Source organism: Alligator mississippiensis, chromosome 16 (genome assembly GCF_030867095.1).
Source record: "Alligator mississippiensis isolate rAllMis1 chromosome 16, rAllMis1, whole genome shotgun sequence".
Taxonomy (NCBI): domain Eukaryota; kingdom Metazoa; phylum Chordata; order Crocodylia; family Alligatoridae; genus Alligator; species Alligator mississippiensis.
This window is the reverse complement of record NC_081839.1, coordinates 30,482,233-30,500,946: the sequence shown is the minus strand read 5'-3', so window position 1 is coordinate 30,500,946 and position 18,714 is coordinate 30,482,233. Positions and strand designations below refer to the sequence as shown.

Genomic DNA, 18,714 nt, shown 5'->3' with positions numbered 1-18,714 from the left:
GGGTATGGCAGGTTGCTCCATTTGTAGGAGATTGGATGGAAGATGGTGGAGAATAGAGAATGGAAAAGGGCAAAGGGAGCACGTTGGAGAACAGATGCAGAGTGGAGGGCCAGAGGTATAGGATGAGATGAGAGCAGAGCCGTAAGTAAGACAGAAGTGAAGGGTTTGTGTCCGGGGCTTTGAATTAAATGTGGAAGGTAAAACAGGAGGGAGAACTGAAGGAAGTTCCTCTCCCCGCAGCCCTGGGGAACAACACCTTTATTTTACAGTGGGAGGCAACGCAGACAGGGCAGCAACAAGCATCGTGGGGAGACTTAGCACTAGAAGCCAGGAGTCCTGACTCCATGCTTGCTCACCACTGGGCCATATTCCTGCCCCCGTATCCATGGCTTTGCCAACGGGCCTACTTTTAAATCCCCAAATTGAAGTGGCACCTGGTGACCAAGGACTGTCAGAACATGTAATGGCGAATTTACCTGTATACGACATGTGCACATGACAGAATTGTCCCGATAAAACTAAGCTTCCTAGAACAATGTGCCACGATCAAACTAAAATACATCAGAGGTGGTCTAGATTGCCACGCTCAAACAAAATTTGACACAGAAAAATACCATGCATGTGTAAATGGTGATGCCATTATGCTAGAGAAATGGTGATTTTTTTTGTCACTGTTTGTCACATGTACATGGTCAAATCATAATGGGTACAAGTGCCCTATGAAGAGAAAAAGGCAGCACGAGGGGGGCCGGGCTGGGTTTGGAGAAGAACAGAATTGAGGAATAGGATGAGGTGAATGTCTCGTGGGGGCTGTGTGACTGAGTGTGCGGGCCTGAACCCAGTAGCAGTTTTTAGTACTGTGTACCTGTTTCTTCTGTGCTGTTTTTGATGAGCTTGTGGGGGCAGGAGTGGATATTTTTCTTCCCAAGGGGATGAATGAGGGGTGGTGCTGTATCTTGGACTGCACCCTGCTTATCTCCCTTAAATCAAGGGCTTAATCTAACATTTGTAGCACAGTCCCCTGGCACCCTCCATTCGCTCTGATGCCCCAAGATTGCACAAGCTCGTCCAAGGATCCCTTCCATCTGTTTGTTAGCACCTCCCACAGCAGATGCAACATCTTTTTGCTTTCCCCTAAAAGTCACTATCCTCTTTTCTTTCTAGGACCTACCCCCACTGAATTGTTCACAGGTAGTCCAGTCCAAATACATCGCCTACACATCACTCCAGAAGGCTGTATTTTATTTATTTCAATCAAGAGCTGGTCCCTTTGGAAACCAGCAAGTTGTGCAACAGCTGGTGTTGCACCCACACGTGCACTAGTCTCCTTGCTCCTATCTTCCCACCCTACTTCATGCTCCTGTCTGACATGCTCGGTGGTGGTACCTCATGCTGCATTGAACTGTAAGCTTGTTGGGTAGGGAGCATATAATCTCAGCTCTTCTATAGGGTCCAGTACAACAAGGCCCCACCAGGACCTTTAGGCACTAGAACAATGCTGATAATAGAAACACTGAGACCTTTTCTTGTTTTCTCATTGCAGGAACTGAGCGCAATGGGCTGGACTTTAGCAGACAGGTAAGACCCACCCCCGATTATCAAATATTCCTCAACCTCAGACCATTTGATTTCCTGACTTTGGTGTCCCAAAGAATTGCGTTTAATGAATCCCCATGGCAGAGGCTGCATCTCTGCAGAAGGGCTTCAAGACCTTTCTGTTCCAAAGGTGATTCTCTAAAATCCCCTGAGCACAGGGGGATTATTGCTCTGGGTATCGGGGGAAGAAAGGGAGAATGGAAACCCCCCTCCAAGGCTCCAGAGACATTTTAGTGTGTGTAGCACTATCACATGAAGCCTTGGAGCATGCAAGCCTGAGCATTATGGGTTGATTTGCATGTGAGTAAGTGAGGTGCAAGCTAAGGGGAAGGTCAAGCTGTAAGAGTGTTTGGGTCAAGATCATACCTGCCTGGTTGAAGAGCTGCAGTGGAGCAGGTATTTGTGCATTTTTCTCCTATCCAACATACAGAGGAACCGGACATCAGATAAAGGCAAATGTTCTAGGAAGTCAGGATGGTAGATTCCCTTGGAGCTAGAAAACATCTGCGCCAGAGCCAGCTGTCTTTCTTCCAGCTGTATCTGGATTCTGGCATCCAGCTCTGAAGTAATGTTACTTTTCTGGCTATAAGAGCCTCCTCTGTATCACTGATCACTTGGAAATCTTAGAGATGGCACTGAAGAATCCCCCAGGAGCCCGAGTCCCAAGTCTGAATACTCAAGGGAGGCAGGTGGACTCCGCACTCCTTATGGAGGAGAGCCCAGGTCTTCGCAGCGACTTGAGGAAGTGGTTCAGGACAAAGTCCAAGTGCACAGAAGCCAGTGCAGAGACTCCTATTGATATCGGAGAGCTTTGGATCACACCTAGGTAGCTGGAAGGAGGAGGTCTAGAGGCAGATGTGCAAGGCGGAGGATTAGCAGGTTGGCTCTGGCTCTCCAATATAAAGTTGGGAATCGGAACGGCAGCAGAGGCTCTAACCTCCAGGGCTGTCATTAGGGTCTGAAGAAGACGTAGCAGTCAAGCCACAGTGAGCTTCACGTTCTTTAGCATCTAGGGCCACGATCACTTGTAAACTCATCACACTGGTGGCATGTGGGCAGTTGTGGCCTTTCTTTCCTGGTAAAATCTCTGCTCCTCAGGGTTTGCCATGGTGGTTCCCACCTGATGGGTGTGATGGGCTCATCTCTGTGTGGCTTGGCTCCTCCTGGCCTGGGTGGATCATGCCTTCCCATCTACGGTGCCTTAACATGCTTGATTTGTCTCCCAGATTCCTGGAAAACAGAGATTAAAACAAAGGGCCTTGTGTCTCCAGCTCTATGGCTTCCAGAGCCCATGGCAGGAAGCTTCTGCAAGCCAAAAGTGTTATCCAACCCTCTCATAATGGGTGATAAAAGGAAATTCCCTCAAGATAAAATAGGCAGTGAAGGCATCTTGTCGTTATCTGTTGTGCACCTTCCCCGTGGCAATACTACCAAACTGCCAGGGTCAGCTCCTAGGCTGGGGCAAATCAAGGATGCACCATTATCCCAAGTGCAGCAATACTAATTTACGCCAGCTGAGGATTTGGCTCCAACTCTGCGTGTTGGAGTGACTGCACCCTTATTCCCACATAGGGCCCTATCACCCACCCACCCCCCAGCCCTATTGCCCCCCGACCCTATTGCCCTTCAATATACTGGGATCAGGATTTGTCGGGTAAAAGTGTCCAACCCTGGGGCTCAGTGGTCAGCTGCGGAGCATTTCTTGCAGCATTGCAACTCTTCCATCACGTGCTTCCTCGGTTGGTTGCTGCCACCAGGACTGTTCATAGCTTTCAGGCGGTTGGGGTTTTTTTGGATGTTAAATCTTTCACTGAACTATTCACCATTTTGTTTCATGGTGGTTTTGTGCTGTTGCACAAGATATAAATAAATACTCATTTTCCCCCCAGTGAAAATATGTGCAGATAAACATATTTTAAAGTTTTTTTTTCAAACCAGATGGCTCCACTTCCTCAGGAAAGGGTTTGCTTTGAACAAAATCAAAACTTGTGAAAATGCGGCAAAGTTTTATGGAACAGGGCCATGTTTCAAATGTAGGACAAGGGAAGGAAAAGGCTCACCCACCAGGTAGTTTTTTCCTTTTGGTTGCAAATCAAATAGCTCATCATGCTATCACTATTTGTATCATGGTATCATGCATCCATTTATGTAGAGACAATGGGCTACTTATTATAGGAGCTATAGATCAAATCTGAGATCATATTTCGAATCCTCTCTCCAGGGAACCACATTATGGCTTTCAGCTTGACGGATTTGGGAGGTGTATCCAGATCACTGCTCAAATTGTCCTAAAGTGGATTCTGTGATGGTTATGAACCAGCGCAGAATTATTATTAAATATTGTTAAACAATGCCATGGGAATTATTGTTAAATATTTCAAATGATTCATTCTAACCACTCGTTCAAGCCCATTTAATATGAGGCACATGTAGATGCTGCAGGTAGCGCAGATTGGGCACAGTTTTGGTCACATACAGCGGTATAAAGACCCATGCTACAGACTGAGTGGTGAGGAAAATGCTTTTCTCAATACTATGAATCCAGTACCGAACTCCAGAGAGGTCAGTAGGAGTTTGGGACAGAGGGAAGGAGTCACATTTGGGCTGCACAGCCATTTGAACTCTAAGCGTGCACCATCCAAATTATGATTTGAAGATCACAGGTCATGAAAGCCTCCCTTGCATTATTTCTATGGAGTTGGCAGTTTGGGGAACTAAAGGCTAAAGAGATATGATGGGAGGGGACAGCTCTTAGCCTTGCTCTGACTCCTGTTAAGGATAAAATGCTAGTGACTTCCAGTGGAAGCAATGACAGGCTGAGTGCTTTTGAGATTCCCACACATAGCACAGAAAGCAAAGCCTCCTCCAGGGTAAAATGCCTCCTGGGCCCAGGTCACGAAGAGAGCCATTGTCACCTAACACCCACATAAAACCCCATCCCACTTTCTGCCCAATAAAGTCCCAAGCTTTTAAATAGCAGCTTCATCGGCGAGGTTCATTCATGGCTGAATGCAGAGTGGTTTGAGCACACAGTTCAGTTATCATAGGAACTTCATTTTCAGAGGTGTTGAGTGAGATTTCCACTGGTTGCTTTCGCAGGCAGGGCATGAGTTCTGCCACAGGCACAGCTATCAGGAAAGGCCTCGGGCTGATTTTCTGGAGCATTTGTTCTTCCTTGTTACTGCCATGTCAGGAGGTGCCAATTCTGTTTGAGGGCCTGGAACTCCCTGGTGATCATTAAATGCAATGAAGAATACGTTGTCCTTGCGCAGCACCTACCACCTAAGAGCCGCAAGGCACTTTGCTAGCTAATTTAACCCTACCATACCACTAAGAGGTAGGGAACAGTTATCCTCATTTTAAGGAGGAGGCAGCCAGGGCATGGAAAAAAGGCTGGCTTGATCTTGCAGAGGTGCCGATGTACCCAGGACTGTGGCTGAAACCAACAGATGGCTGCAGATGGTTAGTACCGGGTGCTATCAGGTATAAGAGGGAGCCTGTAGCACAGTTGCAGAATGGACTCTCTTCATATGATCCACCGTCTTAGCCTCCTTGAATGTGCCAGTCCCTGTCTAAGCAGTGCATTGTTAATAATATTTTGGATGCAAATCTCCCAGAAGATCAAGTTTCTAGATCCCTGTAGGGATTCATTTCCATAGCATTTCTGTCTCTCCTTGTCATGTGGCCCCCTTAACGTTTCTTCAGCTCCTGCTGGACTCTCCCTGCAGGGATCAGTTTAGCTCAGGTTTCCTTCTGCCTCCAGATCTCCATCCTGGTGCACCTTCACATCCTGCTCCCGCTCCCCTCCAGGCATCAGCTCAGATTGCACTCTCTTCCCTCGGGATGCCCCGAGGTACCAGCCTGTGTCCTGGTCTGGAGCTTCTTCCCTGGGGCTCCTTTGCAAAGAGCCTCAGGGGATAGGGAACCAGCTGTGTTCTCCCATGAAATGAGCTGAGCACCGTTCAGACCTTTCCTTCTTCACCAGTCCGAGGACATGGGACTGTTGGTGTCAGTGTTTCTCCTCCTATTAAATGCAATGCATCGATGTTCAGATCTAGCTTGGCGGCATCTGTTTTTCCATTTCTTTTTGTGGTCAGGTCCTTCCTGGTTGGGACAAATAGAAATAGGGCATTAAGGGAGGTCAAGAAGATATTTATTCCAACCACTTGCACCAAGGCTACATCAAATCTACTGACCCTGTTCCTCACTTATGTTGTGCTGGAAATCCCACAGCCTCCCTAAATATCTGTGCCAGTGCTTGACTCTCCTTACAACTCAGCCTTTTTCCTGATGATCAATCTAAATCCCCTAGCTGCAATTAAAGCCCATTCCTGCTTGTCCTGTTCCCAGCAGATAGGGAGAACAGTTTGTAACCTTCCTCTTTAAAGGTTGTTACCTTGTCTCTTCTCTAAACTAAAGAAACCCAGTTCTCTTAGCCTTCCTTCAAAGGCTCTTTTCTAGACCCCCAATCATACTTGTTGCTCTCCTTTAGACTCTCTGATTGACCTTCATCTTTCCTGAAGTATGGTCCCCAGAAATGGGCATGTACTTCCATCTGCGACCTCATGCTTCCAGCTGAGGACCATGTATCATCACCTGTTCCTAGGAATAATCCTGCCCCCAGCTCATGTCGCGGGTGGACACAAAGGGCTGATCTGCTCATGCAAAAGTTGCATAGGGTGAAGTTCTAGAGATATTCAGCTTGTAAAATTGAAGCTCCTTGTTTGAGCTCTGCCAGCTCAATTTTGTAACTGGTTTGTGGTCCAGGTGCAGGGTTTTATGGGTTGCATCTCATCCAGCCTGGCCAGGAATCCCTTTTCCTACCATAGCTGCTCCCAGGATAGATGCCCCATCCTCTGCCTGCCAGGTGCAAACCATCTGCTGAGGTTTTAGCAGCTACTCTGGTCCTCTGATGAGGACCACTGGCTAGAACCGGGGTATTGGGAGGTGCTGTAATAAAAGGACAAATACTCTTTGGAAAAGGGTGTTGGATTTGTAGCACAGATCGCAGGTGAGAGAATCATGGAGCTGCGGTCCAGTGCTGGATGGCAGCCTTGCTAAGAGGTGATGTCTGCCCCACGGGCACTGGCATCCCCAGCCAACCGCAACTGCTGTCCTCATGCCCAACTCCTGCTATTGGGCTACAATGAAGGCTTTTAGTCACTTTTCATTCTGTCCAGACCCCTAGTTTCCAGCCTCTGTCTTCCCCAAGAAACCTGCTGCTCCTGGGTATCTCCTAAGCTCATCCTCCTGTCTATCCCAGTGATGGCATAGCATGCACAGGAGCCAGCTGTTTGGGAGCTCTTGGTACAGATAAGGACAAAAGTGAATGCCTTTCATTCACCTGCTGGTGAATTTGCAGAGTTCATGCAAATGCCTTGCTTGATATGCTCTCCAGTCATCCTTGAGTAAATATTTTCCAGGCTCACGGTAGGCAGGCCTTGGTGGTAGGGAGCTCTTTGAGGGACAGATCAGTTGTTTGTATAGCAGAAGCTGTAGCATGCATAGCAGTTATCTGTGGGAGATTTAGCTTGCCTGGCCCTTGCTAAAAGTCCTGAATTGAAAGAACCAGAACTCATAGCAGTTGCTCTGCTGGCCCCGAATTAAAACCTCCTCGCCAATAACAACAGGACTTTATGCTTCTCCAAAGCCCTTTTTAGTAAAGCTCTAAGTATTTCCAGGAGCTCGGTTAATTAAAAGCTTTGTGACACCCCAAAAGGGTGGGGTGTTACACCCATTTGGCAGACGGGCAAGCCAAAGCAATACGTGAGGGCGCTGATTTCCAAATGAGTCCCTTAATTTTTGGATGCCTGATGTGGGAGCTGCATTTTCAGCAGTGCCAAGAAGTGAGAGCTCCAGGTGAAATCAGCTGAGCAAGTACAACTTATGATCTGCCCAAGGCGCGGCAGGAGTGAGTGACAGAGTTGGAAGCAAATCACAGGAGGAGCGGCTCCAAGGCCCCTGCCCCAGCTCCCTGCCACCACAATGGAAGGAGAGAGAATGGGCAGGATAAAAGCTGATCGCTCTCTTAATTGCTTTGCCGGGATGTAGTTAACACAGTTGTCTGGCTGATGTTGTGTCCCAGTTCCTTCTGGCACTGGGACAAGATTCCTCCCAGCCAAAGCTGCCCTGTACCGATCAGGAAGCCCTGCAGGGTCAGGACTGAGCCAGCCCCAACCATGAGTGCTTGCTGATGCCAAGTGTAATTTCCTGCTAATGTGGGACACGGCGTGAGATGCCTTGCACCTGGTTCCCGTATCCACAGCTGCTGGGCAGGCACCATCTTGCCCTATATAGGGACAGCAAAGGTGTGCAAGGAGCCCGTCCCTGGTACGTTAGGTGGTCCCTGCTATGAGCATCTACCCACCCACGAGCACAGAGGCCACGGTGCAGTACAGAACAACCACAGGATGCTCATCGTAGCCAGAACGATCCATGAAATAAGGAACTACCAGCTGCAAGACACTTATGACAGGATCAGTTCTGGTTGCGCCGAAATCACCGAGGCAGCTTTGCTCCGGACTGTCACGGGAGCAGGACTGAGTCATTTTGAGCATGCGAGATGGCGTGGAAGATGTTATACAGTCTGGAGTGGGAAAGCCCCACAGAGCGGGTGATAAAGGAAGAGTCTGGGGCATAGCCCAGGAAGGGTGTGGGAGATAAAAGCAGCAACGTGGGCAGAGGTGGGGTTCTGGAGAGCTTTGAAGATGAGGAGACTAAATCTGATGGGAACAGGGAGTGGTGAGGAGCAGTGCTGCAGTGTGGAAAGGGAGGGGGGCCACCCAGGCCAGCGGGGATGAGGGGCATAGCTGCAGGATTACAGATGAGTGGGAAGCACAGGCGTCGTGGAAGAGCAGTGGGCTGCAAGGCCCTCCAAAGGGAACCAAACCTCAGCCTGTCCTGACTTCTGTGCATTTTCACATAAGGGTAATTCTGCTCCCATGGTGCCGAGTGCTTTTGAAATTCCCTCTCATATCTCTGCTATATATAGCATGTTATAGTGAGGAGTTGCACTTCATTGCCATTAGGCTCCTCAGCTGGTTTCTGGATGCCTGCTAAGTCTTGCTCAGCGTGTTGAATAGCACATGTAAAAAAGAGTAATTGCAAAGCCATTATCATCATTGCTGCCGTCTATTATTTTTTTTATGATATTACTTGATTTCATAGCACTAGATACTTCAGGGAAAACCGCGTAAGGCAGGGCAGGCCAAAAGGCAGAGGTTCAGGAGAGACAGGTGGAATTCCTATTTCTGTCCCAAGCTTCCTGTTCGACAAGGCCTGGAGGGGCAACTTCACCACACCTTTACTCGTATCAAGCTGCTCTTTTGAGAGGGATTTCAGCAAGACCATCTGTAAAGTAAAATGCTAATCGCCATGAGTATGAGACTCAGCTTCTGACCCATAAATGCTCTGTGCCTCAGTTTCCCATCTGTGAAATGGGGATAACAGCACTGCTTTGCTTTGATGGGGAGTTGTGGTGCCGAAGCATCAATGATTGCTTGCTGCTCGGACACCCTTGGGCCAGATAAGAACTTGGATCAGTGGGGCAGATCTCCCTCAAAGAAGTGACCATCTAAATCTAAGCTGTGGAATAAGCATCAGAGTATTCACAGCACCCATAGTCGTGTTTCCAGCTACTGGGGTGTCAGTCTGCCTAATGCACAGTACATGCAAAATAACACATGCTTTTACTTGGAAGAGATGGCAAAACTCTAGTCTGGGGAGCTGGAAGAAGCAGCCAGGATTTTTAGTTGCAAACCAATTGTTGAAGCCTTCATCTATGAAACCAAATATAAGTCTATCCCTGTCATGAGGGTGTTGAGTTGGTGTTTGGATTGCGTAAGAAGTGTTAAGAAAGAGGAGGTGACTTGGTGGAAAAGAAAAGGTGGAAAACCAACCTGTGTTTTGTAGGGCCTGGTGTGGGGTGTGTCCAGCAGGTACTGACCTGGCCTTCATCAGCATCCCATGGTCTTTGCTAGCAGCCTCCCATGAGGCTGGGTTTGCACAGCTCGCAGTATGTAATCAGGATGTTTTGGGGAGATGAACCTTTGCCAAACGTACGTGGATCAGTTACAAAACAGAGCATTTTTTTTTCCTTTTCCCTACTGGTAAGGAAGAATTTGTGCAGTAATTGCAGGCAGGTTAGGAGATGTTCTCTTCATCATTCCCCTGCTTGTGAAATGTTCCACACACGGGTTACGCAAGCGAGCCAAACAGCTTTGATCATCTTCCACCACCAGCAATTTGTTTCTTGTTTGGTTTGGGTTTGGACCAGGGTTAGGTGCGAACCCATTGAACTGACCCCGCGAGCTCAGCGAACCCCCCCAGCCAGCTAGCGAGGGGACTACCTTTTCATTGCCCTGCCCTTGCTTTTGCACATGGAGCCATGGCCTGAAGGCAACATATTGACAAGGTGGTGAGAACAACTGCATGAGATTTGCAGAAGCAGTTCCTTGTGTTCTCCCCAGCAATTGTCTGATGCACCACTTTGGTGTGTGCAGTGATGTCACCCTCTAGTGGATCACCAAGAAGAAAACAGGTTGATTATCATCTGTCTAGAGAGATCCCCTTCAACTCAACCAGCAGATACCTGCAGAGCTCTAACCCCACCTCCTGCTGTGTGCAATGTGGACATGTTTGCAATAGGCATTTTGTTCCATCTCCTTCCAGGGGTCTCTACCCAGTAAGTACATTCTCGAGATGTTGCTATGCCATCCCCAAATGCACATCCCCCCAAAACAATGGCATCGTCGTCTTCAATCCAGCACTGGAAGAGGAGATCTACATTCCCTTGGTACTCCCTGCTCCCCATCTGCCTTGATCTCTGCATAACAAAAAAAAATTCCCAGCTCGCTCAATTTTATCATGAATTTCCTGATTAATGGAGCTGTTTTTTTTAAAAAAGAAAAAAAAAGCTGCAGCTCCAGCAATCAAGCAACGTAACAATCTCTTCCTTTGGTTTGGTGTTTTGTTTTTTTGGGGGTTTTTTTTAGTGAAACGCAAGTATCTAACCCTCAGAGTGGTGGAGAAGAGATTGCACACGTGACTTAGGTGCACTCCCAACCAGGAAATAATCTGCCCCAACAAAGTTTATTACTTTAAAAAAATCATGCTTTTAAGCCAATTTGTGATTTTGAGTGGCCTGGTTCATGGTTCTTGAACATGTAGGTTGGGCAATGCCATAGTTTTCTCTGGAAGAACCAAGGATCATCATAAACATCCCAAACTTTGTAGCTTGGGACACTGCAGTAAAAACAAGGAGGTAGCCACAGGTGGGTGGGTGTAAATTTGAGCCTGATAGCAGTGAAGTAAAGTGCAGCGGAGAAGTATGTGCTGGCTACACCCAAGCCCTCACCCACTTCACAAGAGAAGCCGGAGGATTCCCGGGACCGGGGAACAAGCCGTGAGAGACGTTGTTTATAAACCGAGAACCTGTTTTTTTGCCAAACGCACCTCTCATTCTCATGCTGTGTGGCACTGGGATGCAGCAACACACCCCTTTCTTCCTGGATCATGGCCAGATCTTTCCAGTTGGCAGCTGTAAAAAAATTGATTTCAGTTTGGGAATGGCTTGCGCTTCTTCCACACTCGAATCCTGCTGGGATCAGACGTGCGTCAGGAGAGAGCACCTTGGTCTCGGAGGAGCTGGTTGCTTTTCTCCTTGTAAGCGGTTTGGATTGGAATTCCTCGGGCACGTAACGCAGAGAAGTATGAACACCTTGGCAATTTGCTGGAGTATCGATGGCAAGTAGGCGTAATCTGTGGTTTGGTTTGGTTTGGTTGGTTGGTTGGTTGGTTGTCAGTAATTCTTCCAATGGGAAGTTCTCAGAGCATGTGAGAGAGTTTAAGTGCAAGATGGCTCAGAGGAGGGGGACGTGGTTTATTCCCAAGGCCTTTCATCTAATGACCACTGACTTAAATGCTGCCCGTGATGGTGGTGACCCCAGCTGCTTACCATCCGGGCTGTAAATGAAATCCCCTTCCTGGGAGCTAGGAAAGGACTGGGATCTCAGCAGATAACGCTGTCTTTGCAAGCAGCTAGCATTGCACAATTTTTCAGCAGCATAGGCGGCTCCAGTACATAACTTTGGAGGGCCCCAATTCAGTTCCCTGTGCCCTGCACTTTTCTGGAGGTAGAGGTTAGCGCTTGCTTTGGCAACCTCCTTCACACTTTGGCTCCGAGACGCACATCAGGCTCTTTCTTCCTCTCTCTCGTGGAAATTTGTTCTTTCGTTGTTTTCCTCAACCTTCAAGAGAAGTCCTTTCAACTGAAAATCCATGTCTTGTGTGTCGCTTGCAGGAAAACCTCTGCTCCTTGTCTCCCTCTGCTAACAGGAGGTTTTACTTCCCACCGTGTCCACAAGCCTCTCTAGACACTAGCACAAGAATCTGCTTTGTTTGTTCAGTGATATTGGGCATCAAAGCAAACTGCTGCAAGTAGAAAGATCCAGCCCATTGGTTTCTAATAGAGACTTCGCAGCTCTATTTCAGAATAATTGGTCAGTAATATAGCTGAGGGGGGTGATCAGGGACTGCCTGTAGGAAGGGCATGAATGTAGCCAGCTGCAGTGGCAGCTAGACATGCCATCATTTTTGGCACTGCAGCTGTTACAGCTGCCCCGAGCACAGACCTGCCCTGCTAGGCTTCTGATGTTGTGCCTCTGTCCCTCTTTGTATATGGAGAGTTGTACAAATGAAGCCTGAAGTGGAAACTCCTCTGGTTTGGGGAAAGATTAGACCAAGACTGGATGGTCAGAGGGAGTCCCAAATCCAAGCACCTTCCAACATGGGGACAGTTTGAAGCTGGGCGAGGTTTTTAGCTGCCTGCACCCATCTCTAGCTGAGATCTTTTAGGTGAGAGCTCGAGTCTTCCCTCTGCAGGGTATATTCCTCTCCACTGAGCACATCTGATGTTAACCTGATATTGCACTTGAGCTTAGTTGAAGGTTTTTAATAACTAAATTGCAAACTCACCAGGTGTCCCAAGCCAGAACCTACTCCTGTCTCCTCTCCTATTCCTTGCAGCCTCCCATGGCTCCATGCGAGTTTTCCTTTCCCTTGGCTCCCCACACCACAAGCCCACTGCCCTTCTTACAGGGGCTACCTGCCTTAGCAATTAATTGTACCCAATACAAGAAGATGCAATAAGTTATGTCTTGCTATGGAGCAGAAATGTAAACAGTTAATGTGGAGACCAGTGCATAAGGCAAGTGTTAAGGGCCACTTTCAATCTGTGGCCAGTAGGGAATTTGGACTGTCAGACATCCAGACGTTATAGTCTTAGGCCTTCCTTCTGCTTTAAAATGCCTTAGTAGGAGCAGACCCAAAGGGTTATTCTAAATCTGTTTGTAAAACAGACTCTCTTGATGCCTTTGCCTTGCTTTGCCAAATTAGTTCTCGTGTCATCTTGAGTCACTGTGGTTAAAGATGGGCAAGTAGCTTTGGTGGTTGAGCCAGTGCATTGTCAAGGTGAATTAGTGACTCTCCGGTTTCAGTGTACTTCCTGGTTTAATGCTTTGCCCTTCTGGGACTTTTCTTCCAAGGTCCACAAAAGGTTTTAAGGTTCTGATTCAGCAAAGATCTTAAGTGCACACTTAAACTTAAGCACCACTCAAGTCAGCCAGGCTTGAGCAGTTCCTAGGTGCTTAAATTACATGCCCTTAATTAAACACGTATCCGGGTTGTAGCCGTATTGGTCTAGAGGAAAAAGCAATCAGGGCTCGTGGACGGACATCGTTTATTAGACCAACAAGATATCGTAAAAAAAAAAAAAAAAAAAGATTTAATTAATTCAATTAAAGATTGTATATTTTTGCAAAAATCTTGATGGTCTAATAAAAGATATCATCTCTGTCCACGAGCCCTGATTGCTTAATTAAGCAAGCTTTCATGCCCTTGCTTGTTAAGCAGGACTATCTCCACTTTCCTGATGAGGAAGCAGAAATACAGAGGGGGAAAGTGACTTGTCCAAAGTACAAATTGCTACAGAGCCAAGGATAGAGCCCAGGAGCCCAAACCCACCTCGCTGTGATGAGCAGAGGGGATCTCCGCCCCTGCCAGTCCAGGCTTCTCAACCTGCTAATATCCTGAATCTCCCAGCTTCCTCTGACTTTGTCATCCATATGCCCTCCGTGCTGATACAGCTCTTCCGCTCTCCACTGCAGATTAAAACTGAAGATCTCAGTGATTCCTTGCAATCAACCATACCCCCCAGATCAAGTCCCTTTGTACAAGGACCTTCAGTGATGCCTGGAAGCCAAATAGCAGGGGTAAGTGACCCAGCCTCTCTGAGAACTGCAGCAGTCCCTAGTGGCATGGGGCCTGGGGCATTCATTTGTCACAGCGGTCTAGCAGAAGCCCTGGCCAGTCCAGAGACACCTCTTGGGAGGAGGAGAGTGAAGAAAATGATGGCTCCGGAGCCAGGTAGCATAAATCAGATTCAATCTACTTGGCACAGGTCAGATTCTTCCCTGGGGTAACTCCATGGACACATGCCAATCTACACCAGGGATGAAATGCATTCCTTGGCAGAGATTCTCAAAGGCATAAATAGCATGTAGGTGCCTGACTTGTGCTCATTAATGTCCAATCAGAATTAGATGCCTACATGCCACTTGTGCCCTTGAAAACCTCCCTCTTATCCCTGCCCCTGAGATGTGTGCTCAGTTCATCCCCTTTGTGGTGCCCGGACCTCAAGACAGAGCTCAAGTGCCAGATTTTTAAGAGTTGGTCGCGCTACGTGCTGAGCGCCTTTGAAATTCTGGCCCCAATGGTAGGTGCTGAGCACTTGAATAGCTGACCCTATGGGCGCAGACAGAAGGTACATTTGTCAAGCAGTCGGCCCCTTGAAAGCACTGTACATGCATGGCCTAACAGAAGAGCACAGCTGCAGGGTGCTTTAAAAGTCCCTGATCACATGACAAATTAACCCTCATTACATGAGGATTCAGATGAAGGTGGTCCAAAGTGCAGCACCTTCATTCATTTCTGGCTGGTCAGGTAGCTGGGCTGATGTAGTCTGGCCCTGTCCCCAGTGCTGCCTGCGGGATGGGAGGGTGGGAGAACGGAGGGGAAGGAGCTTGGGCTGGGGTTTGCCCAGCCGGTGCTAGAGTAGGGGGGCAGGTAGATTGGAGGCCCCTTGCCTGGGGGGGCTTCAAACCACCTGCTTCCATTCCACCTGATTCACGGCAATAAACTCTGGTGCCTATCATGCTGAAGTTTATTGCTCCTGGGCACCACGTTACAACATACACCCAGGACCACAGCACATTGAGCCAGGTTGGAGCAGCCCCAGCTGGCAGAGGGCCCAGGGGGTCATCCTGCCAGCCTAGGGCTGCTCCGACCCGGCTCAACGAGCCGCAGAGCGGATAGCTAGGGCACAAGGGTGCTACAGTGCGGGGGCTAGCCAGCAAGCAGCCCCTGTGTTGAAGCATCCTTGTGCTCCAGCCAGCCCCACCAGCGTACGCATGTATTGCTGCACAGTAAATTATTCCACAGCAGGATAGTACTTGTATTTATAAGTATTATCCTACAGCAGATTGGACTAGTTTACTGCAGCCTAATAAGGCCACGTGTGTAGATGTGGAGACTTTACTGCAGAGCTAATTAGGCAGCTCCACAGTAAATGTCTCATGTAGATGCACCCGGCAAGGAATTTTGACTTCTCATGCGACATGTAGCCAGAATACCTGATGGTCAGGGAGATGTATCCATCAGTCTGTGCTGCTCCTGCAGAGAAGCTGGTCCAGCTGGGCTCTGCATTGTCTCTGTTTTTCCATGGAGTTGGTCAGGACGTGCAATGAGGTTGCTCCAATGTGCTGTAATTATAACGCATTGGAGCAGACTCAATTAATTGATTCTCTTGGAGAGTGGCAATTACCACGCTCCAGCAGACTCCAGTATCTTGTGTATCAGCATCCCCATGCTGAAAAATGGTGGCAGGGATGCTTTAACTAAAGCGGTTCGACATGCTATCCTTAAAGCACACCCACCACCACTTTTCAGTGCAGGGACGCTAATACACGAGATGCTTTGGGTGCTTTAATTAAAGCAGCTCTTAGAGCCACTCTAATTAAAGTGCCCCTTCTCCTCACTCCCCGGGCATGTGTATAAATGCCCGAAGTGAGATTCCTGCGTCTACACAAATCTTTGGGGATGGGAGAGGGAGTTGACATTTTTCTTGGAGTTTTATACATTTTGTCAAAAGACCTGAAAGGCCCAAAGCAGAGTTCTGGGGGGAGCAAAGAGAAGGAGGCAACAACTGACACCTCAGAGTTTTCAGCTGCAAAGTTTCAGCGGCCCAAACCCCAAAATTTATGTATTCTTTGATGTGGAAACTGGGTGCTTTTCCATGCAGACGTCATTGTCCTCCATGCAAATGCCTTTTTTAGTTGTTGGGAGGAATAAAGCATAGATGAGAAACACTGGAGCCACTCTATTTCTGGGGCTGTGAGGTGCATGTGTGACCTGCGCGCTGGGTCGAGGCTTGCGGGAAGCAGGGAGGTGGGTAGGGGGCAGGTACCGCATGCAGCTGCAGGGAGTTGATGGCACGTGTGAAGAAGAGACTCATCTGATCAGCACTGGTCCTCCTGCATTTCTCCTTTAGGACATGAATTCTCTCCACACCCTGCAGCAGCTGGTCCTTCTCCCTGGTCACGTGCAGTCGGTTCCTCAGTTCCTGCTCTCGCAGACCCAGGCTGGGCAACAAGGTAATAGCAGAGATCACTCGTTTAACGCCAACCCTTGACATGGGGGCGGTCGCAAGTACAATGCAAGAACCGTGCCGTTCTCCTAGGACACTGGTCGCTCAGCAGCCTCACTCCAGCGCAGCCAGTGAAGTCGCTCCAGGTCTAGCCAGTGCAACTGGGAGCAGAATCTGGTTCATTCTCATCTTCCTACTGCTCCTGCCTGCCTGTCCTCTCGCTCTCTGCCGGTCCGTTCCCTCACCCGGATGTGCCTGAAGCCACCCCCATGCAAAGCAGCTAGGAAGAACCAGCCAAAAACAAAACCTCGCCAAACTGAACCACCAGGTCAGGATCCTCCTGCTCACTAGGCTTGTGCCCAGAGAGATGCTCCCACAGCTGTTTGCACGCTGCAATAGCTCCACCAAGGGGCTTCCTGGGGTAACCTCAGGTTTGCCTCTCAGCCACGTCTTTCCAGTTGCCATTGAAATTCAGAGCAGCCTCTGGTTGGGCTAGTCTGAAGCAGGATTACACTGAAAACCCAGGAGTCTAATCCTTCTGCAGAACCCGCCTTGCCTCCAGACTGCATTGTATTAATATTGCAGCATTGCGTGGAAAAGCTGTGTTTGCTCTCTATAAATATGGCAGGGAAGTAAACACCAGGGAGGGAAAAGACTGATTTCCACTAAAAAACAACGTTAGTGGAAAAACAAATGGGTACAGACTAGTCTGGAATAAATTGAGGGTGAAACTGAGAAGAAAGGTTTTCACCATTGCAGGAGCAATGCTCCAGAACGGCTTAGCTTTAGGTTGGAGTGGGCCAGTTTCTGACAAGGGGGGTCTGATGTGGTAGCTTGTGATACCACGGGCTGGATTTGATGATCCAGGAAATTCCTTGCTGTCCTACACTCCCGTGTTTAGATGGAATTGTTTTAAGGGAGTTTCTCAAATGATGAGAGGTCGGCACTCCCTGTGAGTTATGTTAATGTTGGTGCTGAACCTATAATCAAGCAAGCGCGGAGAGACCTTCAGACCCTGCTTTCAACCCCTCCTGCTTTCAGAAGGCCTCAAGGTCTCTCTGTACGGACACATTGCAGGATATGGTCCATAAAACATGCAACATTATAATAGCTCTGGATGAGCCTGGTAATGTAGTCACGTTGTCTGGAGACTATCCATCCCGGATGGTGTTGATGCTATTGAGTGACGCATCAAAAAAGTTTTGATGTACACTTAGGCAGACAAGGTTCCTTGGGTGAATTTGATATCTTTTATTAGACCAACCCAAATAGTTGGAGAATAGTTATTAAGCAAGCTTTCGAGTTCAAAAACCCTTCGTCAGGCTAAGGAAGTTTCAGCAGTTGGTGTGTGCTCTTTCTGGATGTACACTTAAGCATTTACCTATCAAATTAAGTGTCCCTAACTGCTGGGGTGTGGCTAATCTATCATTAAAGCCCTGGCTCTTGCTGCCAATGTTGTCATCCAAAATGAGAAAAGCATCCTGCTGGAATGACCTTCACTCCAGACATGTAGACCCTCTGCCAGGTAGCCGTCCTCAGAAGCTGAACCCTGCAGTCCAACAACCTGGAGCCCCGGGGCCAATCTTGAACCCCTCTTCCCCCCAAGACTCCCTGGTAATTGAAGCCCATCATTCCCAGAGCTGTACTTATATAGCACTCGGGTTTATAGCTTGCACACATGTAGATGCAGACCTGCAGGGCTCCTTCATGGTTTACATAGCACAAGAAATTCAGGTCCTCCGTCAAGAAGAAATGCCTGTACGCTGCTCCCTGCCTCTGTTTCTGCAACAGTCTTCATAGTCTTTGGGATTTGGTCACAGTCCTTGAGGGTGTCCAAGATTTGTTCTTCCCCCCTTCTTTTCCCTGCACGGCCTTGTCTTCTAGGTCTAGTCTCTTCTTTAAAATGGCTGGTGAGACCCGTCCTTCTAAAGACCTCCAGCCCATTCATGAGGCAAGTTTTTTGGTCAGCCACAGCCTCCCATCTTGTGTAGTTGAAGTCCAGACTTCAAAACCCGCTTTGCTTTAGCAGTAGCTAGCTTTCTGGACAAAGCATACTTACCTCTGAATAGAAAATCATCGTGATTGAATGACCCTCTATTGTTAGCCCTCTGCTACTTGTAAGAAGGACCTCTTCTGACACCACCTTTGTGCTTCATCTGAATATGGAGGTTAAAGAGTGAAGGTCTTGTCCATCAAACAGGCAAAGAAAGAAAAAATGAGGTTGCAGCTTGATATAGGTGCATGCAAAGAGCTCTTGATCTCAAATAGAGGTTTTTTAAATCTACATTGACCCTTTCCTATGACCAGTCACAAAAACACCTGATATGAGGGACCATCAGCATGGCAAAATGAACCGTTATGATGCCCTAGCTAACCACTTTCAAAAGATAGGCTAGAGACTTTTACTCAGGGATCCT

The 18,714-nt window shown here is 48.2% G+C and overlaps 1 protein-coding gene across 1 annotated transcript in view; it reads left to right on the top strand.

The window, feature by feature from the left end:
* Nucleotides 1–18,714, top strand: part of POU2F3 (POU class 2 homeobox 3) — a 54,487-nt gene that overhangs the window by 20,884 nt on the left and 14,889 nt on the right. The window contains exons 4-6 of the mRNA XM_059719696.1: nt 1,544–1,578; nt 13,761–13,865; nt 16,202–16,304. Coding sequence (XP_059575679.1) covers nt 1,544–1,578; nt 13,761–13,865; nt 16,202–16,304 — 243 coding nt within the window. The remainder of the gene's footprint in view (nt 1–1,543; nt 1,579–13,760; nt 13,866–16,201; nt 16,305–18,714) is intronic.